Source organism: Capra hircus, chromosome 10, assembly GCF_001704415.2.
Source record: "Capra hircus breed San Clemente chromosome 10, ASM170441v1, whole genome shotgun sequence".
NCBI lineage: Eukaryota > Metazoa > Chordata > Mammalia > Artiodactyla > Bovidae > Capra > Capra hircus.
Genome location: NC_030817.1, coordinates 13,104,975 through 13,124,603, shown reverse-complemented (window position 1 = coordinate 13,124,603; position 19,629 = coordinate 13,104,975). Strand labels below are relative to the sequence as shown.

General features: G+C 40.9%; 1 protein-coding gene across 8 annotated transcripts in view; it reads left to right on the top strand.

The window, feature by feature from the left end:
- Nucleotides 1-19,629, top strand: part of NRXN3 (neurexin 3) — a 1,815,686-nt gene that overhangs the window by 676,878 nt on the left and 1,119,179 nt on the right. For all 8 annotated transcript variants that reach the window (XM_018053902.1, XM_018053908.1, XM_018053900.1 and 5 more), the window contains one exon: nucleotides 16,105-16,308. In XM_018053902.1, the coding sequence (XP_017909391.1) occupies nucleotides 16,105-16,308 (204 nt within the window). The remainder of the gene's footprint in view (nucleotides 1-16,104; nucleotides 16,309-19,629) is intronic.

Here is a 19,629-nt window from a genome sequence, read left to right as displayed (position 1 = left end):
TAACAGCCCCTCTTACCCATCTGTATTCCAGTTGAGTTTGCCCAATGGAAAGCAGGCAAGAAAGATGAGAAGAAATGGTGAGAATGAGATCCAGATAGCTAATTTCTTGTCTCTGTCCCTCTGACATGATTACCCACTGCTGTGTCCCTTGATGTCAGCCCACCGTCTTGTGAGGCACTCAGTGTACCCTTGTTCTCTCCTTCTCCCCCTCCTGCATCATTTTTCTGGCAGTTGACTTTCCCCTTGCTTTGTCAGGCCACAGGGTAGTAGTAATAATAATCGGGGTTTGCTTTTAATAACCCTGAATACCATATTACCTCTGGAGAGTTCATTCTTCCCTGTCGCTACCTTTGTAAAACCTTCATAGCTTTATTAAACCTTCATCAAATGACTTAATTTGAGTGGGGCATCTATTTCCTCTTAGTATCCTGGCTGATTCAGTTTATTATACATGTTACAGATGTGGAAACCGAAGCTCAATAATGTTTCACTGTGAAATAACTTGCAGACCTAGGACTTCCCTGGTGGTCCAGTGGTTAAGACTCTGTGCTTCTAAAGCCGGGGGGCCTGGATTTGATCCTTGGTCAGGGAACTAAGATTATCTCCCACACCAGCACAGCCGAAAAAAAAACAAAAAAAAACAAAAAAAACCAAACTTGCAAATCTAGGATTCTACCCAGATTTTCTAACTCCAGGCTTACATGCTCATCGTGACAGCCCACTGAGCAATGATTTTGAACAGGTGTAATTGTTGTTCTTTAGTCGCTAAGTGGTGTCTGACTCTTTTGTGACCCCATGGACTGTAGCCCACCAGACTCTACTGTCCGTGGGATTTCCCAGACAAGCATTGTGGAGTGGGATGCCATTCCTTTCTCCAGGGGATCTTCCCAACCTGGGGATGGAACCTGAGTCTCCTGCATTTATTGGCAGGTGGATTCTTTACCACTGAGCTACTAGGGAAGCCCATAGGTATAATTACATATGTGCAATTATAGTGCTGCACAATAGAGCTTTGTTGAATTGACTCAGAGTCAGATAAATTCTGAGAAACATACCACCATCATTTATAAATGCTGTGTTTTGAAATTTCATAATATGCTCGCAAAATAAAGCAATGGCAGTAGTATCTGGAGGAAAATTAAGTAAGATTGCATCTAGTCTCTCACCACACCATTCTGCCTTCCCTGCATCACCAGAGTTAGCCTAAAAAGCCAGTCCTATCAAATCACTTCCAATCTTAAAAGTCATCTCTGTTGACTAACATCCGAACTCTGTAAGTGTGGTTATTTGCTCTGTTAGGATAGACCCTCTCTATCTCCCTTCAGTCTTAACTTTACTATTCCAATCCATACCCTCTAGTCCATATGGAATCAATGTGGTTCTCATTGGGTGGGGGCCAGGAGGTGCTGATTTTTTCTCCAAGAGGCTTTTGACAATGTCTGGAGATACTTTGGTTTGTCTTGACTAAACAGACTGCTACTAGCTTCTAGTGGGTGGAGGCCAGGGCCACTGCTAAGCCTCCTACAATGCACAGGGCAACTTCCACAACGTCTGGTTCAGTATTATCGCTGTGGAGAAATCCTGTTCTACTTGAGGCATGTTGAATTCCTCCTGACGCTTGAGTTTGCTGCGTTATAATTACCATTTACCAGATGCTGCGTCAAGCATTGTGTTTACTATATGATTTCATTTCATGCCTTTATCTGCTTTGCACCTGTACGTACGCTCCCTCAGCTGGAATGCCTTCTAATTCCTCCCTTTGTGGTTCACTCTTTCTCCTTCTTGAAACCTAAGTGATATACCCCCTCCCTAACGATGCTAGGTAAAGGTATAGATGCAAGTGCTAAATTCCCACAACACTTTGTTCATTATTTTTTTCTTTTCAAAGTAATTTTTTATCTTCACCTTAAAATGTAAATCTCTAAAATAAGTGATTTATGTTTTAATTGGAGAATAATTGCTTTACTGTGTTGTGTTGATTTGGAGTATAGCCACTTTACAATGTTGTGTTGGTTTCTACTGCTCAACAGAATGGATCAGCCATATATACATATATATATATATAGAGAGAGAGAGTTACCTGTGCTATACAGAATGTTCTCATTAGTTATCTGCATAGTATCAATAGCGCATATGAGTCAATCCTAGTCTTCCAGTTCCTGCCACTACCTCCCCTTAACCTCTTGGTATCCATATATTTATTCTCTATGTCTGTATCTCTGTTTCTGCTTTGCAGATAAGATCATCTGTAGAATTTTTTCCAAATTCCGCATGTATGTGTTAGCATAAGGTATTTGTTTTTTCCCTTTCTGTCTTACTGAACTCTGTATGGCAGTCTCTAAGTCCATCTGTGTCTCTGCAGATTACCCAGTTTTGTCCCTTTTTATGGCTGAGTAATATTCCATTGTATATATGTACCATATCGTCTTTATCCATTCATCTGTTGATGGGTATTTAGGTTGCTTCCACTTCTGGGCTCTTGCAAACAGTGCTGCTGTGAACACTAGCTTTTTTCTTTCTGTAGTATGACAGTGTACTTGTTTGTGTCTGTAATGCATGTCATTTGTACTCCTGTCACCCCATTTTAGCACACTATCTGGCACACGTTAGATATTAGTCATTGAATGGATGAGCGAATATTACTGTAAGCCGTGGATATAGTTCTTTTGAAGAATTGTGTTATGTTAAATTTTTAAAAATTAAGTCACATTTTGAATTCAGTGGGAAATTTAAAGATAAAGCTACATGAATTCTTTGAGCAAATGAACATTTTCTTGAAATTATGCCTCCTACAAGCCAGGATTTCTTTTTTTAATTTTTGAATACTAAAATATGCAAATATACCTGCTTGCTTTTCTTAAAGTAGAAAACATCCATCAAAATTTCTGTCATGGCTTTAGGGTGCTTTAATTGTTTGGGGATGGGAAGGCAATTGGAGTGTCTATAATGGCAGCATGATGTCGAGAATGTGAAAAGTTAGTTCTTCTCAGCCTTGTCCACCAGAGGGAGGAGATCACCTCGTAACAGTTATGATTCCCTGGAACTATTGGCTACTGTTGGGTCTGCTCAGAGCTAGAGATTTGTGTTGCTCCTGCTGCTGCAAAATACAGAATTAGAACCTGGCAGGCATTCCCGCATAGATTTGCACACTGTTTAAGATCGGCCCAGTTTGGTTAGAGAGGAAGCAATCTGTGTATTTTGGAAGCTTGGTTAGAATAAAACATACTTGGGGAGTGTACGAGGCCATTCGCTGCAGGAGTGAGCAGGAGGAGGTCTTGAAGGTATGAAAAGAGAACCTGGGGGGGAAGGTGATAGTTTATTGGTGCTTCGTTTACAAGGCTGACCAGGAAAGTACTTTCTTTCTACAGTAGATGGCTTAAGGGCCAGTGGGTAGTACTAGCAAGTCTGCTTGATATGCTGAGTGCAAAGTGAGACCTGGGAAGTCGACTACATGAGAGTACATTTTGCTAATTATTCATAGGACTGTGTTAATGTCAAGGGGCCTCACATCAATTGTGTTGTCTAGTACTTTTGTTTTATCTCTTCCCTATCTGTGCCTACCGGTCTGGCTTTCTCCTTTAAGACTATAGGAAATGTAAATGGTGTCACTTCCTAGTATGTGTGAGCAAGAACTTCTGTACCATTCACTTCTTACAGTTCATTTTCCCTATAGTTTTTACTTCGCCTCTGAAGACCTCATCACATCAAAACAAGATATACTTGTAATAATGTTAAAGAATGCTGCTTCGATTATTTCATATCTGTTTCTTTGGTGTTAGATGTAATGATTTGGTTTTGAAAAAGCTCTAGGGGGATAGTAGGGGAAAGCTGCCTGCCAGAAACTCCCTCTTTCACGTTAAAAAGGAAAGAGTATACTAGCCAAACAATCATTAGCTCCAAGTAAGGAACAAAGCACAACTCCGTGTCATAGCTCTCAAACCATAGGAGCAAGAGAAATGATTCTGAAGCCAAGTCAAGAGAACTGGTCAACCATGATAAGGCTGCCAACCCTGCTTATGGCCCTCAGGTGTAGTACTGTTTAGATCATAAAAAATAAAATAGTTGAGAAGTCTTTCTAAAATGCCTTTAGAGGGAAGGAAATAGACTGAGCAGATATTCTTATCTGGTCCTGCCTTTAAAGAATAATGGGAATGGCTGTGGGAGGCAAATGCATGTAGCAGAAACAAAAAATAGGACTGAGGATCAAGAGAGAAGTCACCAGGCTTAAGGGATCAGAAGTGCTAATGTATCATCCCCCCACCACCCACCACCACGGCCTTGGAAGGCACTCTTCAAGTAGGTGGTATAGGACATTAACAAGGCTTCAGAAATGACACACAGCCCTGCAAGCTAAATGATGGTTACACACAATCTTGACTGAGCCTTTCATTTCTCCCATCCACTTCCTTCCACATTGCCATCTCTCAACCTACGGGGAAAAAAAATACATAGAACTAAAATTATGAAGCCATTAAGTTGTATTTGATTTTGAGAAGCAATAAGTTACTGAAACTCTATCTGAACAACTAGAAACTCTGGACAGAGCCACCTGAGTGTGAGCAAGAAAGACAATGATAAGACATGCAAATATAAAACAGCAGCAAATATGATTTTTAAAAATAGATATAGCTTAGAAAACTGAAGGAAGTTGATCTAGACGAAAACAAACCCAAGGACAGAAAAAATTTCTCACAGGCTGTATAGTCTGTAGCTCAGGTGCACTGCAGAATATTGTCAGACAACTTAATTAATCCTGTAAGAACTCATCTCCCATGCTAGTAAGGTCATGCTGAAAGTCTTGCATGCTAGGTTTCAGTATTATGCGATCCAAGAACTTCCAGATGTCCAAGCTGGGTTTAGAAAAGGAAGGGGAACGAGAGATCAAAGTGCCAACATTCTTTGCACCATAGAGAAAGCTAGGAAATTCCAGCACAAACATCTACCTCTGTTTCATTGACTACGCCAAAGCCTTTGACTATATGGAGCTCAATAAACTGTGGAAAACTGTTAAAGAGATGGGAATACTAGACCATCTTACCCGTTTCCTGAGAAACCCGCATGTGGGTCAAGAAGCAACAGTTAGAACCCTGTGTGGAACAACTGATTGGTTCAAGATTGAGAAAGAAGCATGACAGGGCTATCTGCTGTCACCCTGTTTGTTTAATCTATGTGCTGAGCACATGGTGAGAAATGCCGGAATCAAGATACGTGGGAGAGACAGCAACAACCTCATATATGTGGGTGCTTCAACTCTAAAGGCAGAAAGTGAAGAGGAACTAAAGAGCCTCTTGAGGAGGGTGAAGGAGGAGAGTGAAAGGGTTGGCTTAAAACTAAATATTAAAAAAATAAAAACTAAGATCATGGCATCTGGCCCCACTACTTCATGGCAAATAGAGGGGGAAAAGGTGGTAGTGGTGACAGATTTCCTCTTCTTGGGCTCCGAAACCACTGTGGGTGGTGACTCCAGCCATGAAATCAGAAGCCATTTGCTTCTTGGCGGGAAAGCAATGATAAACCTAGACAGTGTGTTGAAAAGCAGAGATATTACTCTGCCGACAAAGGTCTGTATAATCAAGGCTATGTGTACAGTTATGAGAGCTGGACCATAAAGAAGGTGGAGTGCCAAAGAATTGAAATGCCTTGGTCTGTGGTATTGGAGAAGACTCTGGAGAGTCCCTTGGATGGCAAGATCAAACCAATCAATCTTAAGGGAAATCAGCCCTGAATGCTCTGTTGGAAGGGCTGATGCTGAAGCTGAAACTCCAGTAATTTGGTCATCTGATGCAAACAGCTGACTCATTGGAAAAGTCCCTGATGCTGGGAAAGATTGAGGGAAGAAGGAGAAGAGGGCATCAGATGATGAGATTGCTCTATGGCCTCACCAATGCAATGGACATGAACTTGGGCAAACTTTGGGAGATGGTGAGGGAGAGGGAAGCTTGGCGTGCTGCAGTCCATGGGGTCACAAAGAGTCAGACATGAATGGGTAACAAACAACAGCTTAAGAATTTGAAGAAAATGTAAAAAACAGAGTGAATGGAAAAGGGGGATTTTATGTGGCACATCTGAGAGCCAAATGTGATCATATAACTGAATTGAAATAATTAGTGACAACATGAGGGCGGAGGATACATGGCTAAATATTGATGTGTTGACAGAAGGAAAAGCCTCCGCTGATCACAGTGAGTGCTGATGAAAAGTCAAAGAGATTAAATCCATCATAAAAAACCTAAGAGATATAGAGGACAGACAAGATAATTGAATCTCTGAAATAGAAAAACAGGGTCCTTCAACAAAGAGATTACCTAAATTTCAAACCAAAGTTTTGTTCTTAATATAAAGAACTAACTCTAAAGTTAAAAAATAGCATGATGGTACCTAAGAAAATCAGATATAGTGCATTTAATACTGAGATGTGTATTGATTATGTTATTCACCTGACTGTTAACAAGGATTAGAGTAGTTCATGGGTAAACTTCTTCATTATTTTCTTTTGAAAATAATGGGGATTTTTGTTACTAGCAATTCTGAAAGGACAGATAGATATATGATACTAGTAGCAATGAGTGAAATGGCAGACCAGGCAGACGTTTAGTGAGAAGAATTAGAGATAGAGAAAGTCAAAGTCTAGATGGTTGTGCATATTTGCTGCACTCACATTAATTAGAGGAGGAGATGGGAAAGGCTTAAAAGTATTTCTAAAGTACATATACCTCCATCAGTAAGGGGAAAAGCCTATTGGCTCAAGGGGCTTAAGTACAGTTTCTCAACTGAATGAATGATAAGCTACATTTATTATCAGGGGAAACTCTTCAGGAACTAGGCTTAAAGGTAAAACTACATTTATCCTTGGTGAGATGGGCCACAGGAATGTGCATGTTCCCAGGACTGACAGGAGGGGCAGCTTCCAACCGCTAGTCCCGGGATGAACATGAGACAAAGTCTTAAACTTCCTGAGCTGTGAATCAGCCTCCAAGTCACACAAATCCAACAGACAATGGATAAAAAATAACTGGCCAGGGGGTCTTAAGTATAATAGTTGAGCAGTAAGTGGCTTATACTGAGCCAAGAAAAACACCTAGGGAAACAGGCTAAAAAATAAAAAAGGGAAAAAAAATCTGAACAAGGACATCAGAACCTTCACACTGCTGGGAAAATATGTCACAGAATTAGTTTAGCCAGTGACCTGTATGCAGGTCAGGAAGCAACAGTTAGAACTGGACATGGGACAACAGACTGGCTCCAAATAGGAAAAGGAGTACATCAAGGCTGTATATTGTCACCCTGCTTATTTAACTTATATTCAGAGTACATCATGAGAAACGCTGGGCTGGAGGAATCATAAGCTGGAATCAAGATTGCCGGGAGAAATATCAATAACCTCAGATATGCAGATGATACCGCCCTTATGGCAGAAAGTGAAGAGGAACTAAAAAGCCTCTTGATGAAAGTGAAAGAGGAGAGTGAAAGTTGCCTTAAAGCTCAACATCCAGAAAATTAAGATCATGGTATCTGGTCCCATCACTCATTTCAAATAGATGGGGAAACAGTGGAAAGTGTCAAACTTTATTTTTGGGGGCTCCAAAATCACAGCAGATGGTGACTGCAGCCATGAAATTAAAAGATGCTTACTACTTGGAAGGAGAGTTATGACCAACCTAGATAGCATATTGAAAAGCAGAGACATTACTTTGCCAACAAAGGTCTGTTTAGTCAAGGCTATGGTTTTTCCAGTGGTCATGTATGGATGTGAGAGTTGGACTGTGAAGAAAGCTGAGTGCTGAAGAATTGATGCTTTTGAACTGTGGTGTTGGAGAAGACTGTTGAGAGTCCCTTGGACTACAAGGAGATCCAACCAGTCCATTCTGAAGGAGATCAGCCCTGGGTGTTCTTTGGAAGGAATGATGCTAAAGCTGAAACTCCAGGACTTTGGCCACCTCATGTGAAGAGTTGACTCATTGGAAGAGATTCTGATGGTGGGAGGGGTTGGGGGCAGGAGGAGAAGGGGCAGCAGAAGATGAGATGGCTGGATGGCACCACCGACTCGATGGACATGAGTTTGAGTGAACTCTGGGAGATGGTGATGGACATGGAGGCCTGGTGATTCATGAGGTCATAAAGAGTCGGACACGACTGAGCCACTGAACTGAACAGATGGTAGAGAATCTGCCTGCAATGCAGGAGACCTGGGTTCAATCCCTGGGTTGGGAAGATTCCCCTGGAAATGGATATGGCAACCCACTCCAGTATTCTTGCCTAGAAAATCCCTCGGACAGAGGAGGCTGGAGGGCTGCAGTGGCTGGGGACTGAGCGACTAACACACACAAATCATTAAACAAATAAACTGATGAACAAAGAGAAGGTAATAACCCTGGTGGTAGTCAAGAAGGGGAGAGTAGTGTCCAGACTGCCTACAGTCTGTGATGTAAAATGTCCAGTTTTCAATAGAAAATCATGAAACATACAAAGGAAAGGGAAAGTGTGAGTCATATACAGGGATACATACAGGTAACAGAAACTGCTCAGATGTTGTGCTTAGCAGACAAACTACACCAAAGCTATTATAAATATGTTCAAGGGGAATTTGGGGGATTAAGGGAACCTGTGCAAGATTTAAATCAAAATAAGATGACAATGATTTATCAAATAGATAATGTTAATAAAGAGATTAAAATTATATATTTATTTATTTATATATTTTCCAACTCCAAAATTTCCCTCATTTGGAAATTGTTTCTCTCCCTACCTACCTATCTATATGTATTTTCCACCTATCTAAAAGTACAATAATCCAAATAAAAAGTTCGCTAAGGGGCTCAACAATAAGTTTGAGTTAGCAAAAGAAAGAATCTTCAAAGTTAAAGATAAATCAATAGAGATTACAAAGTCTAAATAGAAGAAAGAAAAATAAGTGAAGAAAAAGAGTGTCAGATAGATATGGGACATCATTAAGTGTACCAACATATCTATGATGGCAGTCATAGAAAAGTGAGAGGGAGATAAGACAGAAAAAATATCTAGAGAATTGATGATTAAAAATTTCCCAAATTTGAGGAAAAACATTAATTTACACATTCAGTTCAGTTCAGTCACTCAGTCGTGTCCAACTCTTTGTGATCTGATGAACCGCAGCACGCCAGGCTTCCCTGTCCATCACCAACTCCAGAATTTACCCAAACTCATGTCTGTCGAGTTGGTGATGCCATCCAGCCATCTCATCCTGTCGTCCCCTTCTCCTCCCGCCCCCAATCCCTCCCAGCATCAGAGTCTTTTCCAGTGAGTCAGCTCTTCACATGAGGTGGCCAAAGTATTTGGAGTTTCAACTCAACATCAGTCCTTCCAATGAACACCCAGGACTGATCTCCTTTAGGATGGACTGGTTGGATCTCCTTGCAGTTCAAGGGAGTCTCAAGAGTCTTCTCCAACACCACAGTTCAAAAACCTCAATTCCTTGGTGCTGAGCTTTCTTAACAGTCCAACTCTCACATCCATACCTGACCACTGAAAAAACCATAGCCTTGACTAGACGGACCTTTGTTGGCACAGTAATGTCTCTTCTTTTGAATATGCTATCTAGGTTGGTCATAACTTTTCTTCCAAGGAGTAAGCATCTTTTAATTTCATGGCTGCAATCACCATCTGCAGTGAGATTGGAGCCCAGAAAAAGAAAGTCTGACACTGTTTCCACTGTTTCCCCATCTGTTTTCCATGAAGTGGTGGGACCAGATGCCATGATCTTCATTTTCTGAATGTTGAGCTTTAAGCCAACTTTTTCACTCTCCTCTTTCGCTTCCTTCAAGAGGCTCTTTAGTTCCTTTTCTCTTTCTGCCATAAGGGTGGGGTCATCTGCATATCTGAGGTTTTGATATTTCTCCTGGCAGTTGTGATTCCAGCTTGTGCTTCTTCCAGTCCAGCGTTTCTCATGATGTACTCTGCATATAAGTTAAATAAGCAGGGTGACAGTATACAGCCTTGATATACTCCTTTTCCTATTTGGAACCAGTCTGTTGTTCCATGTCCAGTTCTAACTGTTGCATACAGGTTTCTCAAGAGGCAGGTAAGGTGGTCTGGTATTCCTAGATTTTTCAGAGTTTTCCACAGTTGATTGTGATCCACACAGGCAAAGGCTTTGGCATAGTCAATAAAGCAAAAATAGATGTTTTTCTGGAACTCTTGCTTTTTTGATGATCCAGCGGATGGGCAATTTGATCTCTTGTTTATTGCCTTTTCTAAAACCAGCTTGAACATCTGGAAGTTCACGGTTCAAGTATTGCTGAAGCCTGGCTTGGAGAGTTTTAAGCATCACTATACTAGCGTGTGAGATGAGTGCAATTGTGTGGTAGTTTGAGCATTCTTTGGCATTGCCTTTCTTTGAGATTGAAATGAAAACTGACCTTTTCCAGTCCTGTGTCCACTGCTGAGTTTTCCACATTTGCTGGCATATTAAGTGTAGCACTTTAAGAGCATCAGCCTTTAGGAACTGAAATAGCTCCACTGGAATTCCATCCCCTCCACTAGCTTTGTTCGTACTGATGCTTTCCGAGGCCTGCTTGATTTCACATTCCAAGATGTGTGTCTCTAGGTGAGTGATCACACCATTGTGATTATCTGGGTCATGAAGATCTTTTTTGTACAGTTTTTCTGTGTATTCTTGCCATCTCTTCTTAATATCTTCTGCTTCTGTTAGGTCCATACCATTTCTGTCCTTTATCGAGCCCATCTTTGCATGAAATGTTTCCTTGGTATCTCTAATTTTCTTGAAGAAATCTCCAGTCTTTCCCATTCTGTTGTTTTCCCCTATTTCTTTGCATTGATCACTGTGGAAGGCTTTCTTATCCCTCCTTGCTATTCTTTGGAACTCTACATTCAAATGCGAATATCTTTCCTTTCCTCCTTCGCTTTTCGCTTCTCTTCTTTTCACAGCTATTTGTAAGGCCTCCTCAGACAGCCCTTTTGCTTTTTTACATTTCTTTTCCATGACGATGGTCTTGATCCCTGTCTCCTGTACAGTGTCATGCACCTCCATCCATTGTTCATCAGGCACTCTGTCTATCAGAGCTAGTCCCTTAAATCTATTTCTCACTTCCACTGTATAATCATAAGGGATTTGATTTAGGTCATACCTTAATGGTCTAGTGGTTTTCCCTACTTTCTTTTTATTTACACATTGGTGAGCCTCAAATAGGATCAGTGCAGTGAAATTCATGCACAACCATACTCATTATGATAGAAATGTTGAAACCTAAAAAAGAAAATCTTGATACATCAAGTCATCATATACAAGGGATCACAGTAAGAATGACAGCTGGTGTCTGTTCTGAAACAGTGGAGGCCAAAGACAGTGCATTGACATTAAAAGTGCTGAAAGGCGTATATCAACAACCAAGGATTTTATATTAAAAAAAAAAATCTGTGTTTCAGAAGTGAAAGTGAAATGAAGATGTATCCAGGTAAACAAAAGCAGAGACTTCATTGCTAGTATACTTGCCATATAAGAAGTACTAAAAGAAGTTGTATAAACTGAAAGAAAGTGGCAGTAGACAGTAATTTGAATCTTCATTAAAAAAAAAAAAAACAGAGATTTCCAATAAAGCTAACTGTGTAGGTAGTGATGAAAAGTGTAATTAAGCATTTCTTTTCCTTTCTTCTTTAACTGATTTAAAAGGCAGTTGCATAAAATAATCTATAACATTGTATTGTTGGGTCTATAACATATAGAAAGAATTGTAATATACTTTACAGTAACGCAAAAATGAATGAAGCTATGCTGGAGGAAGGGAATGACACCAGATGGTGCCATTTGAATCCACAAGAAGAAAGAGAGACAGAGATGGTAAATAAGCTTAACTTTAAAAATCTCCATAAATATATCTGAGATCTCCTTGCTTCACTTCGTAAAAAGACAGAAGTTTTTATAAAGCAATAACTATAACAATGTATTTTTGAGTTTGAAACACATATAGACATCACATGAATAACAATAATAACACAAAAAGGAGACAGAGATGAGAGCATGCAAGAATAAAATTTCTATGTCTTACTGGAATTAAGTTCGTAGAGATGGAAGTAGATTCTCATAAACTGAGATTTATGTTGCAAGCCCTAGACCAACCACTAGGAAAGAAGCTTTTAGTTAGTTAATTATATAGTTGTTGCTGCCACATGTGACTTAGTCAAGTCTGACACTAAGTCAAGTCTGACTGTTTTGCAACCCCATGGACTGTAGCACACCAGGCTCTTCTGTTCATTGGCTTTCCCAGGCCAGAATACTGGAGTGGGTTGACATTTCCTCCTCCAAGGGATCTTCCTGACCCAGGGATGGAACCCACATCTCCTTAATTGGTAGACAGAATCTTTACCACTGAGCCAACTGGGAAGCCCAATTATATCGTTAAGAATCATCAAAGAAATTAACATAATATGTTAAATATTCACTTAAAACAAAGGGAAGTTATAAAAGCCGAAAAGAGGGACAGAATAGGAGAACTGTATAAGTATCGTTATCTCAGCATTTCATGATGAAGTCTTTCAATACTCAATGATCTGATAGACTTTAGATAACGTTTTTTCTTTAGACTCATTTCCCCTCAAATTAGTATTCCATTCATGGTGCCCCTTTTATTTGAAATATTTTAAGAAAGTTAATGTGAATTCTGAAGCAATTTATTTTCAGCTAATTTCTATATTAAATTTTATGCTTCATCACCTTCCCCTGAAAAATTCTATGTTAATAATAGAACACACTCACCAAGATACACACAAAGATATACACTGAGATCCATACTTCATTTTGTACCATTAGATGCTTAACTACACACTCACCTTATATTTATTCTCTGACACTACCAATATTGACATAAAGATGCTTATATCTTACTGCATATATCTAGAGGGATAAATTTGGCCATTAATTTTGGAATTATTTAAGTTGAATGCATCCAAACAACCATTTCATGGCTCACCAAATGCCTTCGCATCTTTTAAAAAGGAGTGTGCTTGAGTGTAGGTATTTATAATAGAAAGTCATAGTAGTAATTAATGGTGTTCATAATCATAAAGGCATGCAGAGCATTGTGCATAGTAATGTATAACAAGATGTCATTTAGAAATTTGTATCATTGGACTTCTCTGGCAGTCCAGGGGTTAAGGCTCTGCAGTTCCACTACAGGGGTCATGGGTTTGATCTCTGGTGGGGAATTAAGATTCCGCATGCTGCAGTGTGTGATGAAAAAATATACAAGTTTCAGTGAACTTCTTTAAAAACAAACACAGAAATTTCTGTTTATGTAATTCTAGTCATAAATTACAACTTTGAATAATGGCATGTATGTATGTATCTGTGCACACATGTACATATATGTGCAAATAGACAAGAATACTACACTCTGCCGTGAAGCATTATTGATGTACTTTGGGTGCTAAGAAACACGGGCGTGCTTCTGGTATAACTCTCGAAATGTGGCAGAATCATCAAGTGTACAGCTGTGAGAATCAGACTGCCTGCATTTAACTTCTAGCTTTGCCATTTAGATGTTCAACCTGGTATCTATAAACTATAATAATAGTGTCTTCTTCGTGATGTGCTTGTGAGTATTAAATGCCATCTTAATGCATGTAAAGTCTTAGAAAGTGCAAGCAAATCATTTAAGTACTCAATGAATGTTAGAGATCATTATTGATCTTTTGATTCTGCTCTTACAGGAGATGAAAGTTTCTTTCAAATCTGGAGTGTGTGTGTTAAATTTAGATTATATTTCTCATCTAAGAGCAGATCTTCAATATATGTTTTCATTTTGATGGTGTCTGTTACTGTCCCACCTTTATTTGTGACCCTTAGAGTTTGCAAATTGTAATATGCAACTATTAGCATGTCATGGTTTTTAGGTTGATTCCCAGGGATGACAGGTGTATTTATACTGTTTTTCATGCACCTTTTGTGTGTTGTGTAAGGAAGGTTTGGGGTATGATGATGACACAGACTATTTTGAGACCCTTCCATGTGGTCTGCCTAGTCTCTCCAACCTGTTCCTGTTCCTTTTATACAGGAAGACAGAAGATGTTTATCTCTTTGTTAATCATTCATTTACTTCTCAGTATCTACCCAAATCTGTTGATTTCATTGTAATGTCAAAGCACCTTTGTGTAACTATTCTCAAAACATGCTTGATGCTTCTGTTACAGTTTGCTATTTTCTGAGCATTCCCCCATTTCTTTCTTTTTAATATATGGAGACACTGTTTTGTCTACCTATCAAATCTGATGCCATCACTTTTCATTAAAAACTCCACCCATCCACCAAGACCAGTTTCAGACTCCTCCTGTGCTCTACTCACCTGCGTGCTATAGCCTCTGTCTTCTGAATGCACCTGGCTTTATTGATACACCTTTGCTGGGTCATTTAGCCGTTTTTAAATTCTAGTTTGGTCATTTGTGTGCATCTGCCTTCAAGACAGAGATCGTGTTTGCCTCACCTTTTGTGCCCTCCATAGTGCATGTGTGCTCCGTCGAGTCTGACTTTTGCGACCCCGAGGACTGTAGACTGCCAAACTCCTCTGTTCACGGGATTTTTCCAGGCAAGAATACTGGAGTGGGTTACCAGTTTCCTCTCAAGGGGACCCTGTGTATAGGAAAGTAGCAAGTATTTAGCAACAGCAAATATTTAACAAGGACCACTTCAATGCCAGGAACGGAGCTCAGTGATGCCGGGCTTCCTGGGAGAGTGAGTGATGCTTTTGTCCTGCGTTCTCTAAACTTATTTGCTCAATGAATGATTCACAGATTCACATTTTGAACAATGTGATGCTACAGAACAGGCCCTGGACTTGCTATTGGATATACTGGATTAAAATCCAGACTATGTGACTTTGGGATGATAATACCCACCCCCCTACCATGAGCTGTGGTTGTCTGTTTGACAGTAAGAATAATAGACCCATCTTGTGCCATTAAGTGAGCTAACATATTGGAGGGGCTGGAGGGTTCATAACCAAAGTGTTTTTTGGATTGGCAAAAAGGTGAGCTGCTCCTTTTCTTATAAAGGTACTACTGGAATAAAAATAAAATGGCTGGTTTTCAAAGCTGTCCTTAGCTTTTGTTGTTGTTCTAGCCCTGGCTCTTATCAATCTTCTCTGAATGGGCCAAGCAGACTCTCCCAAGGCCTGGCCACTAGGGATGCTCTGAGGCCTGGCTATGCGGCTGTTCTTTCCTCTTCCCAGCAGCACTTGGCAAGTACGTGTTTATTTGCTGTGGTGCTTATAAACTGCTCCTCTCTCTGGTTCTTCATGAAGTACTCGCAGGACTCAAGTTTTGTTTAGTGTCTTGTTTGGCTTTATCGTATCTACAGTGTAAGAACGAAAGTGAAGTCACTCGGTCGTGTCTGACTCTTTGCAATCGCATGGACTGTAGCCCCGCCAGGCTCCTCTGTCCATGGGATTCTCCAGGCAAGAATACTGGAGTGGGTTGCCATTTCCTTCTCCAGGGGATCTTCCCAACCCAGGGATCGAACCCAGGTCTCCCACATTATGGGCAGATGCTTTACCATCTGAGCCACCAGGGAAGCCCAGAATTACAATTACTAGCATCTGTGAGGACATTTTCACTTCTGCAGAATTACTTCACATCCATAATTTCATTTGAGGCCATTGGCGAGTCGGTGAGCATGGTAGAGCAGGGACCGAGGCTACCAGATGTCCTTTGCAAAAGAGGAAATAGACCCTCAGCATTTAAGGGGCCTGCATCTAGCTTAAAAGTGGCAGTGGACATTGAGCAAATGCAAGCCCTGTGTTAGTTGCTCAGTTGTGCCCGCCTCTTTGTTACCCATGGACTGCAGCCTGCCAGCCTCCTCTGTCCATGGGATTTTCCAGGCAAGGATACTGGAGTGGGTTGCGATTTCCTTCTCCAGGGTATCTTCCCGATTCAGGGATTGAACCTGGGTCTCCTGCAATGCAGGCGGATTCTTTACCAACTGAGCTACCAGGGAAGCTCCCAAATACAAGCCACTTGTCTACAAAGTAGGTGCATCTCCATTCTACCCTGCTTACCCTGGAAGCGAAGGCAAACGCTGATATACTTCCTCCTAACCATCTCTTCATTTCTTCTCTGCAGAGGCATCCATCCTGAGCTACGATGGCAGCATGTACATGAAGATCCTCATGCCCATGGTCATGCACACCGAGGCAGAGGACGTGTCCTTCCGCTTCATGTCCCAGCGAGCTTATGGGCTGCTGGTGGCCACCACCTCCAGGGACTCCGCCGACACCCTGCGTTTGGAGCTCGATGGGGGGCGTGTCAAGCTCATGGTTAACTTAGGTATCGTATGAAGTACCCTCTGCCACTCCGTTTGGGCTTGTCTTCCCTTTCTTTTCCGATTTTCATTGGTTTGATTGAATTCTTTGTTTGTTTCTTGAAAGTTAGCTGCTCACCTCTTGTTTAATAGACCGAGGATAAAACCCAACAGCAACAAATACCTTCTCCTTGTTTCTGCATGAGGTTTTTGATGTCAATTTCTGGTTTCTGACAGTGGTGGTATTTCTTTACTAGAAGTTTCGTTTTCTAAGTTTCCTTTCTTGGTTTTTTGGAATCGTTTAGCTTTGTGTAAAACACGCTACTTTGGTCCATCTTTTGATCAATCCATTCTCATTAAGTCCAGCTCCTTGGTCACCACTCAAAACAGTCAAAGTTAGAGAGCGGGGCCAGGGCAGGAGATGGAAGCAAAATGGGAGGGTGGTGTTGGTGGGAACAGAGCCACCTGAGTGGGATGGGAAATGCATTGTTTGAAGCTCCACAAGGACCAGTCCCATGGGAAGTTCTGGGGGCCTTGACAACACCATCTCCTTATACCTTCTCCTAGTAGGGAGGACAAGGAGCATTGTTTCTGTGGTCCCACTGGGGGAAAGCTCTCTGAGTTTAGAGTCCGACACATTGAAGGACAGTGTGTCTCCTGATATGTATCTCATTCTTCCTTCCAGACATTCCCACCCTCGTTCAGCAGCCCTTTTTATAAAGATGATTAAGTCAGACTGTTAACAGTTACTCTATTCTCATATAATCCATATCCAGTTTTTCTTCATGTTGAAAAATTGGCGATTTCAAATTGTAACTTTATTGAGAAAGGACCTCTTCTTCTACTGTAATTACTTACAGTAATACTTTGGAAATTCCTCTTTTTATGGCCTCACATTCTTTTGGGCTACTGACCTTGACTGAATTCTAATCAATACAGTGTGGAAAGTGGGGACCTCTTGGTTTTTGCAAGGAAAAAAAAAAAACTAGTCTCTATTTCTGTTGATTCTACTCAGTAGAAAGTCAATGCCCTGTGTTGACACAGCTGAGTTCAAACTTTCTAAGCCTGTGATGGGTTTGAGGATGTAGAATATGTTTAGATACACAACTCCTTCCTAAAGATGTCGGTAGGATGGCTTGTCAGAGGCGTGAGGATGACATGGTGGACACGTGTAGCAGATACAAGATGGTCCAGAATCCTAGATGGCCTACTGGGAAGGTGGGAACTCCAAACCTATCTTATCTGCTGTCAGGTAAATGGTTACACTTGAAAAGTGCCTCTACTACAATCCTAAAATTCTCTAGGACACAGAAGACTGTTTTGAGCAGTGGCTTGTTTAGTTGTGTCTCCTTTTTTTTTTCCCCCAATTTGCAGCTTTGACAATACTATGCCGTTTTTCTTTTCCAACCACATTTGATTTCTGTTGTCAGTGTGTCTCTTGGTTTTTCTTTTGTGTACGTGTGTGTTTGGTTATTTTGGGTTTTGTTTTGTTTTTCCTTTTGCTGGATTTTTGTGAGTGTTCTTGAGTTTCCAGTCCTCCCCACCATCAACCATGGTAAATCAAAAGATGGTATTCAACCCTTCAAAGGCCCAAAGCCTGCGGCCCGCATAGCAAACAGCCTTGCGAACAGAGTGTACTGAGCAGCCTGCAGGGCTGGCATCCCCCTGTCCCCTCCACCTTCCCCTCCCTGCACCATGCTCCCCACCTGAAACCACCCAACCGACTGCATACCTGAAACCAACCACCAGGAGCCGGCTGTCAGCTTCTCTGAAAAACAGCAGAAAAAATTAAAACCTAGAGCAACCACCCCTCCCCGAACCCAAATGAAAACAAATATGACCTCCTACTTAGCTCCCAGAAAAGAGGACTTAGCATCAATTTTTAACCATCTATTTTAAGGTAAGAGAGAGCCAGACACATAAGGAATATTCAGCCCTTTGGGATTCTAGGGAAATGCACATTGGCTTTAAGCAGATAACTTTTTTTTTTCCATTTTAGATGTTGTTTTGTAAAATTTGAAGGCCAACTGTGAAAGGTCTCACATCTTAGAAGGAAAAATGGAAGTGGAGGGAGATAAAAGGGGATGATTCAGAAAGATGAACAGTTTCTCTCTCTCTCCCTTTCACACACACACACACACACACACACACACACACACACACACGGAGTCATAAATTCCAGATGTATTCCTAGAAGCATTATTTTTCCATTTTAAAAAAACTTGGGCGATGTGCATTTTTCAAAGACTCTGCTCTAGCCTCCTGGCTCCTTCTGCACGTGATCAGTGTGCCTCCCTCTAGTTTGAGGCATCGTGGGCAAAACAGAGAGAGTCTACCCTGGAAAGCACTGTGCTTCTCTAGAAACAGCGGTGACTTTTTCCTCTGAAGGGTACAGTTCACCACAATGACTAGTTTCAATTACATAGCTTTCTTTCAACCATAAGTGGAAACTGAACTTAAATTCCTTCAAGTGTACGTACACACTCCATACTCAGGCTTTGTTTGAATGTTCTGTTGCCCTCCCTGCTCAGAGTGTACCCCTTCATAAATGCTTGCTTTCTCCCAGTCATGATTTCATGGTCCCCTTTTTTGATAGTAGTAAACATCTCCAAGCAGCATGTTCATTTATGTACAAAATTCCCAGCACTATTTGTAGAGGATCCCTCCCTCCATTTAAGTTATGTCTCTTTTCTAGCACAGGCGCTAATGATAGTCCCATTTATTTCAAATTGTTCACACATATAAGCTCATGATGTACATGTCTGTATTTTTCTGCTGTAATATATCTTCTAAATGTCCAGGAGACTAGGCTTTTCCAAAGGTCTTTCTTTCTGAAGATGGCAGCTGTGGCAATAGCAGGCATGGACAGTGTCCAGCTAAACATAGCATGTTTTTATAAAGCTATGAGGTTGACTATTGACCAATCATAGTTTGATCTCTTAGTATTAAAAGCTATAATCACAATTTTAATATTATAGTATTTTTCAATTTTAGAAAATCTTATTTTAATCCCATAGTAAGTTTGTGAGATAAATCAGTTAAATGTTTTTATGATTGCTTGCATGAAGCAAAGAAAGTAGGTCTCAGAGGTGGGACTACTGATGTTTCTAAACTACTTGATCATCCTGGGTTATCCATTACCTCCAAAGATCAATACTGTGGATCAATGATTTGACGGACTTAATGACCTCTGACTGGTTTCATGATGGTCACCTTTTACACATGCGCACAAGGCATCTTTTGCCTGAGTGCTTGGTTTGAATGGAGCCAACAAGTCCATCAGCATTGGTGCAGCCTCATTCATGGGCCTGTAGAATCCTCAGCAAGATGCAGGCCTCCCTTCCTCA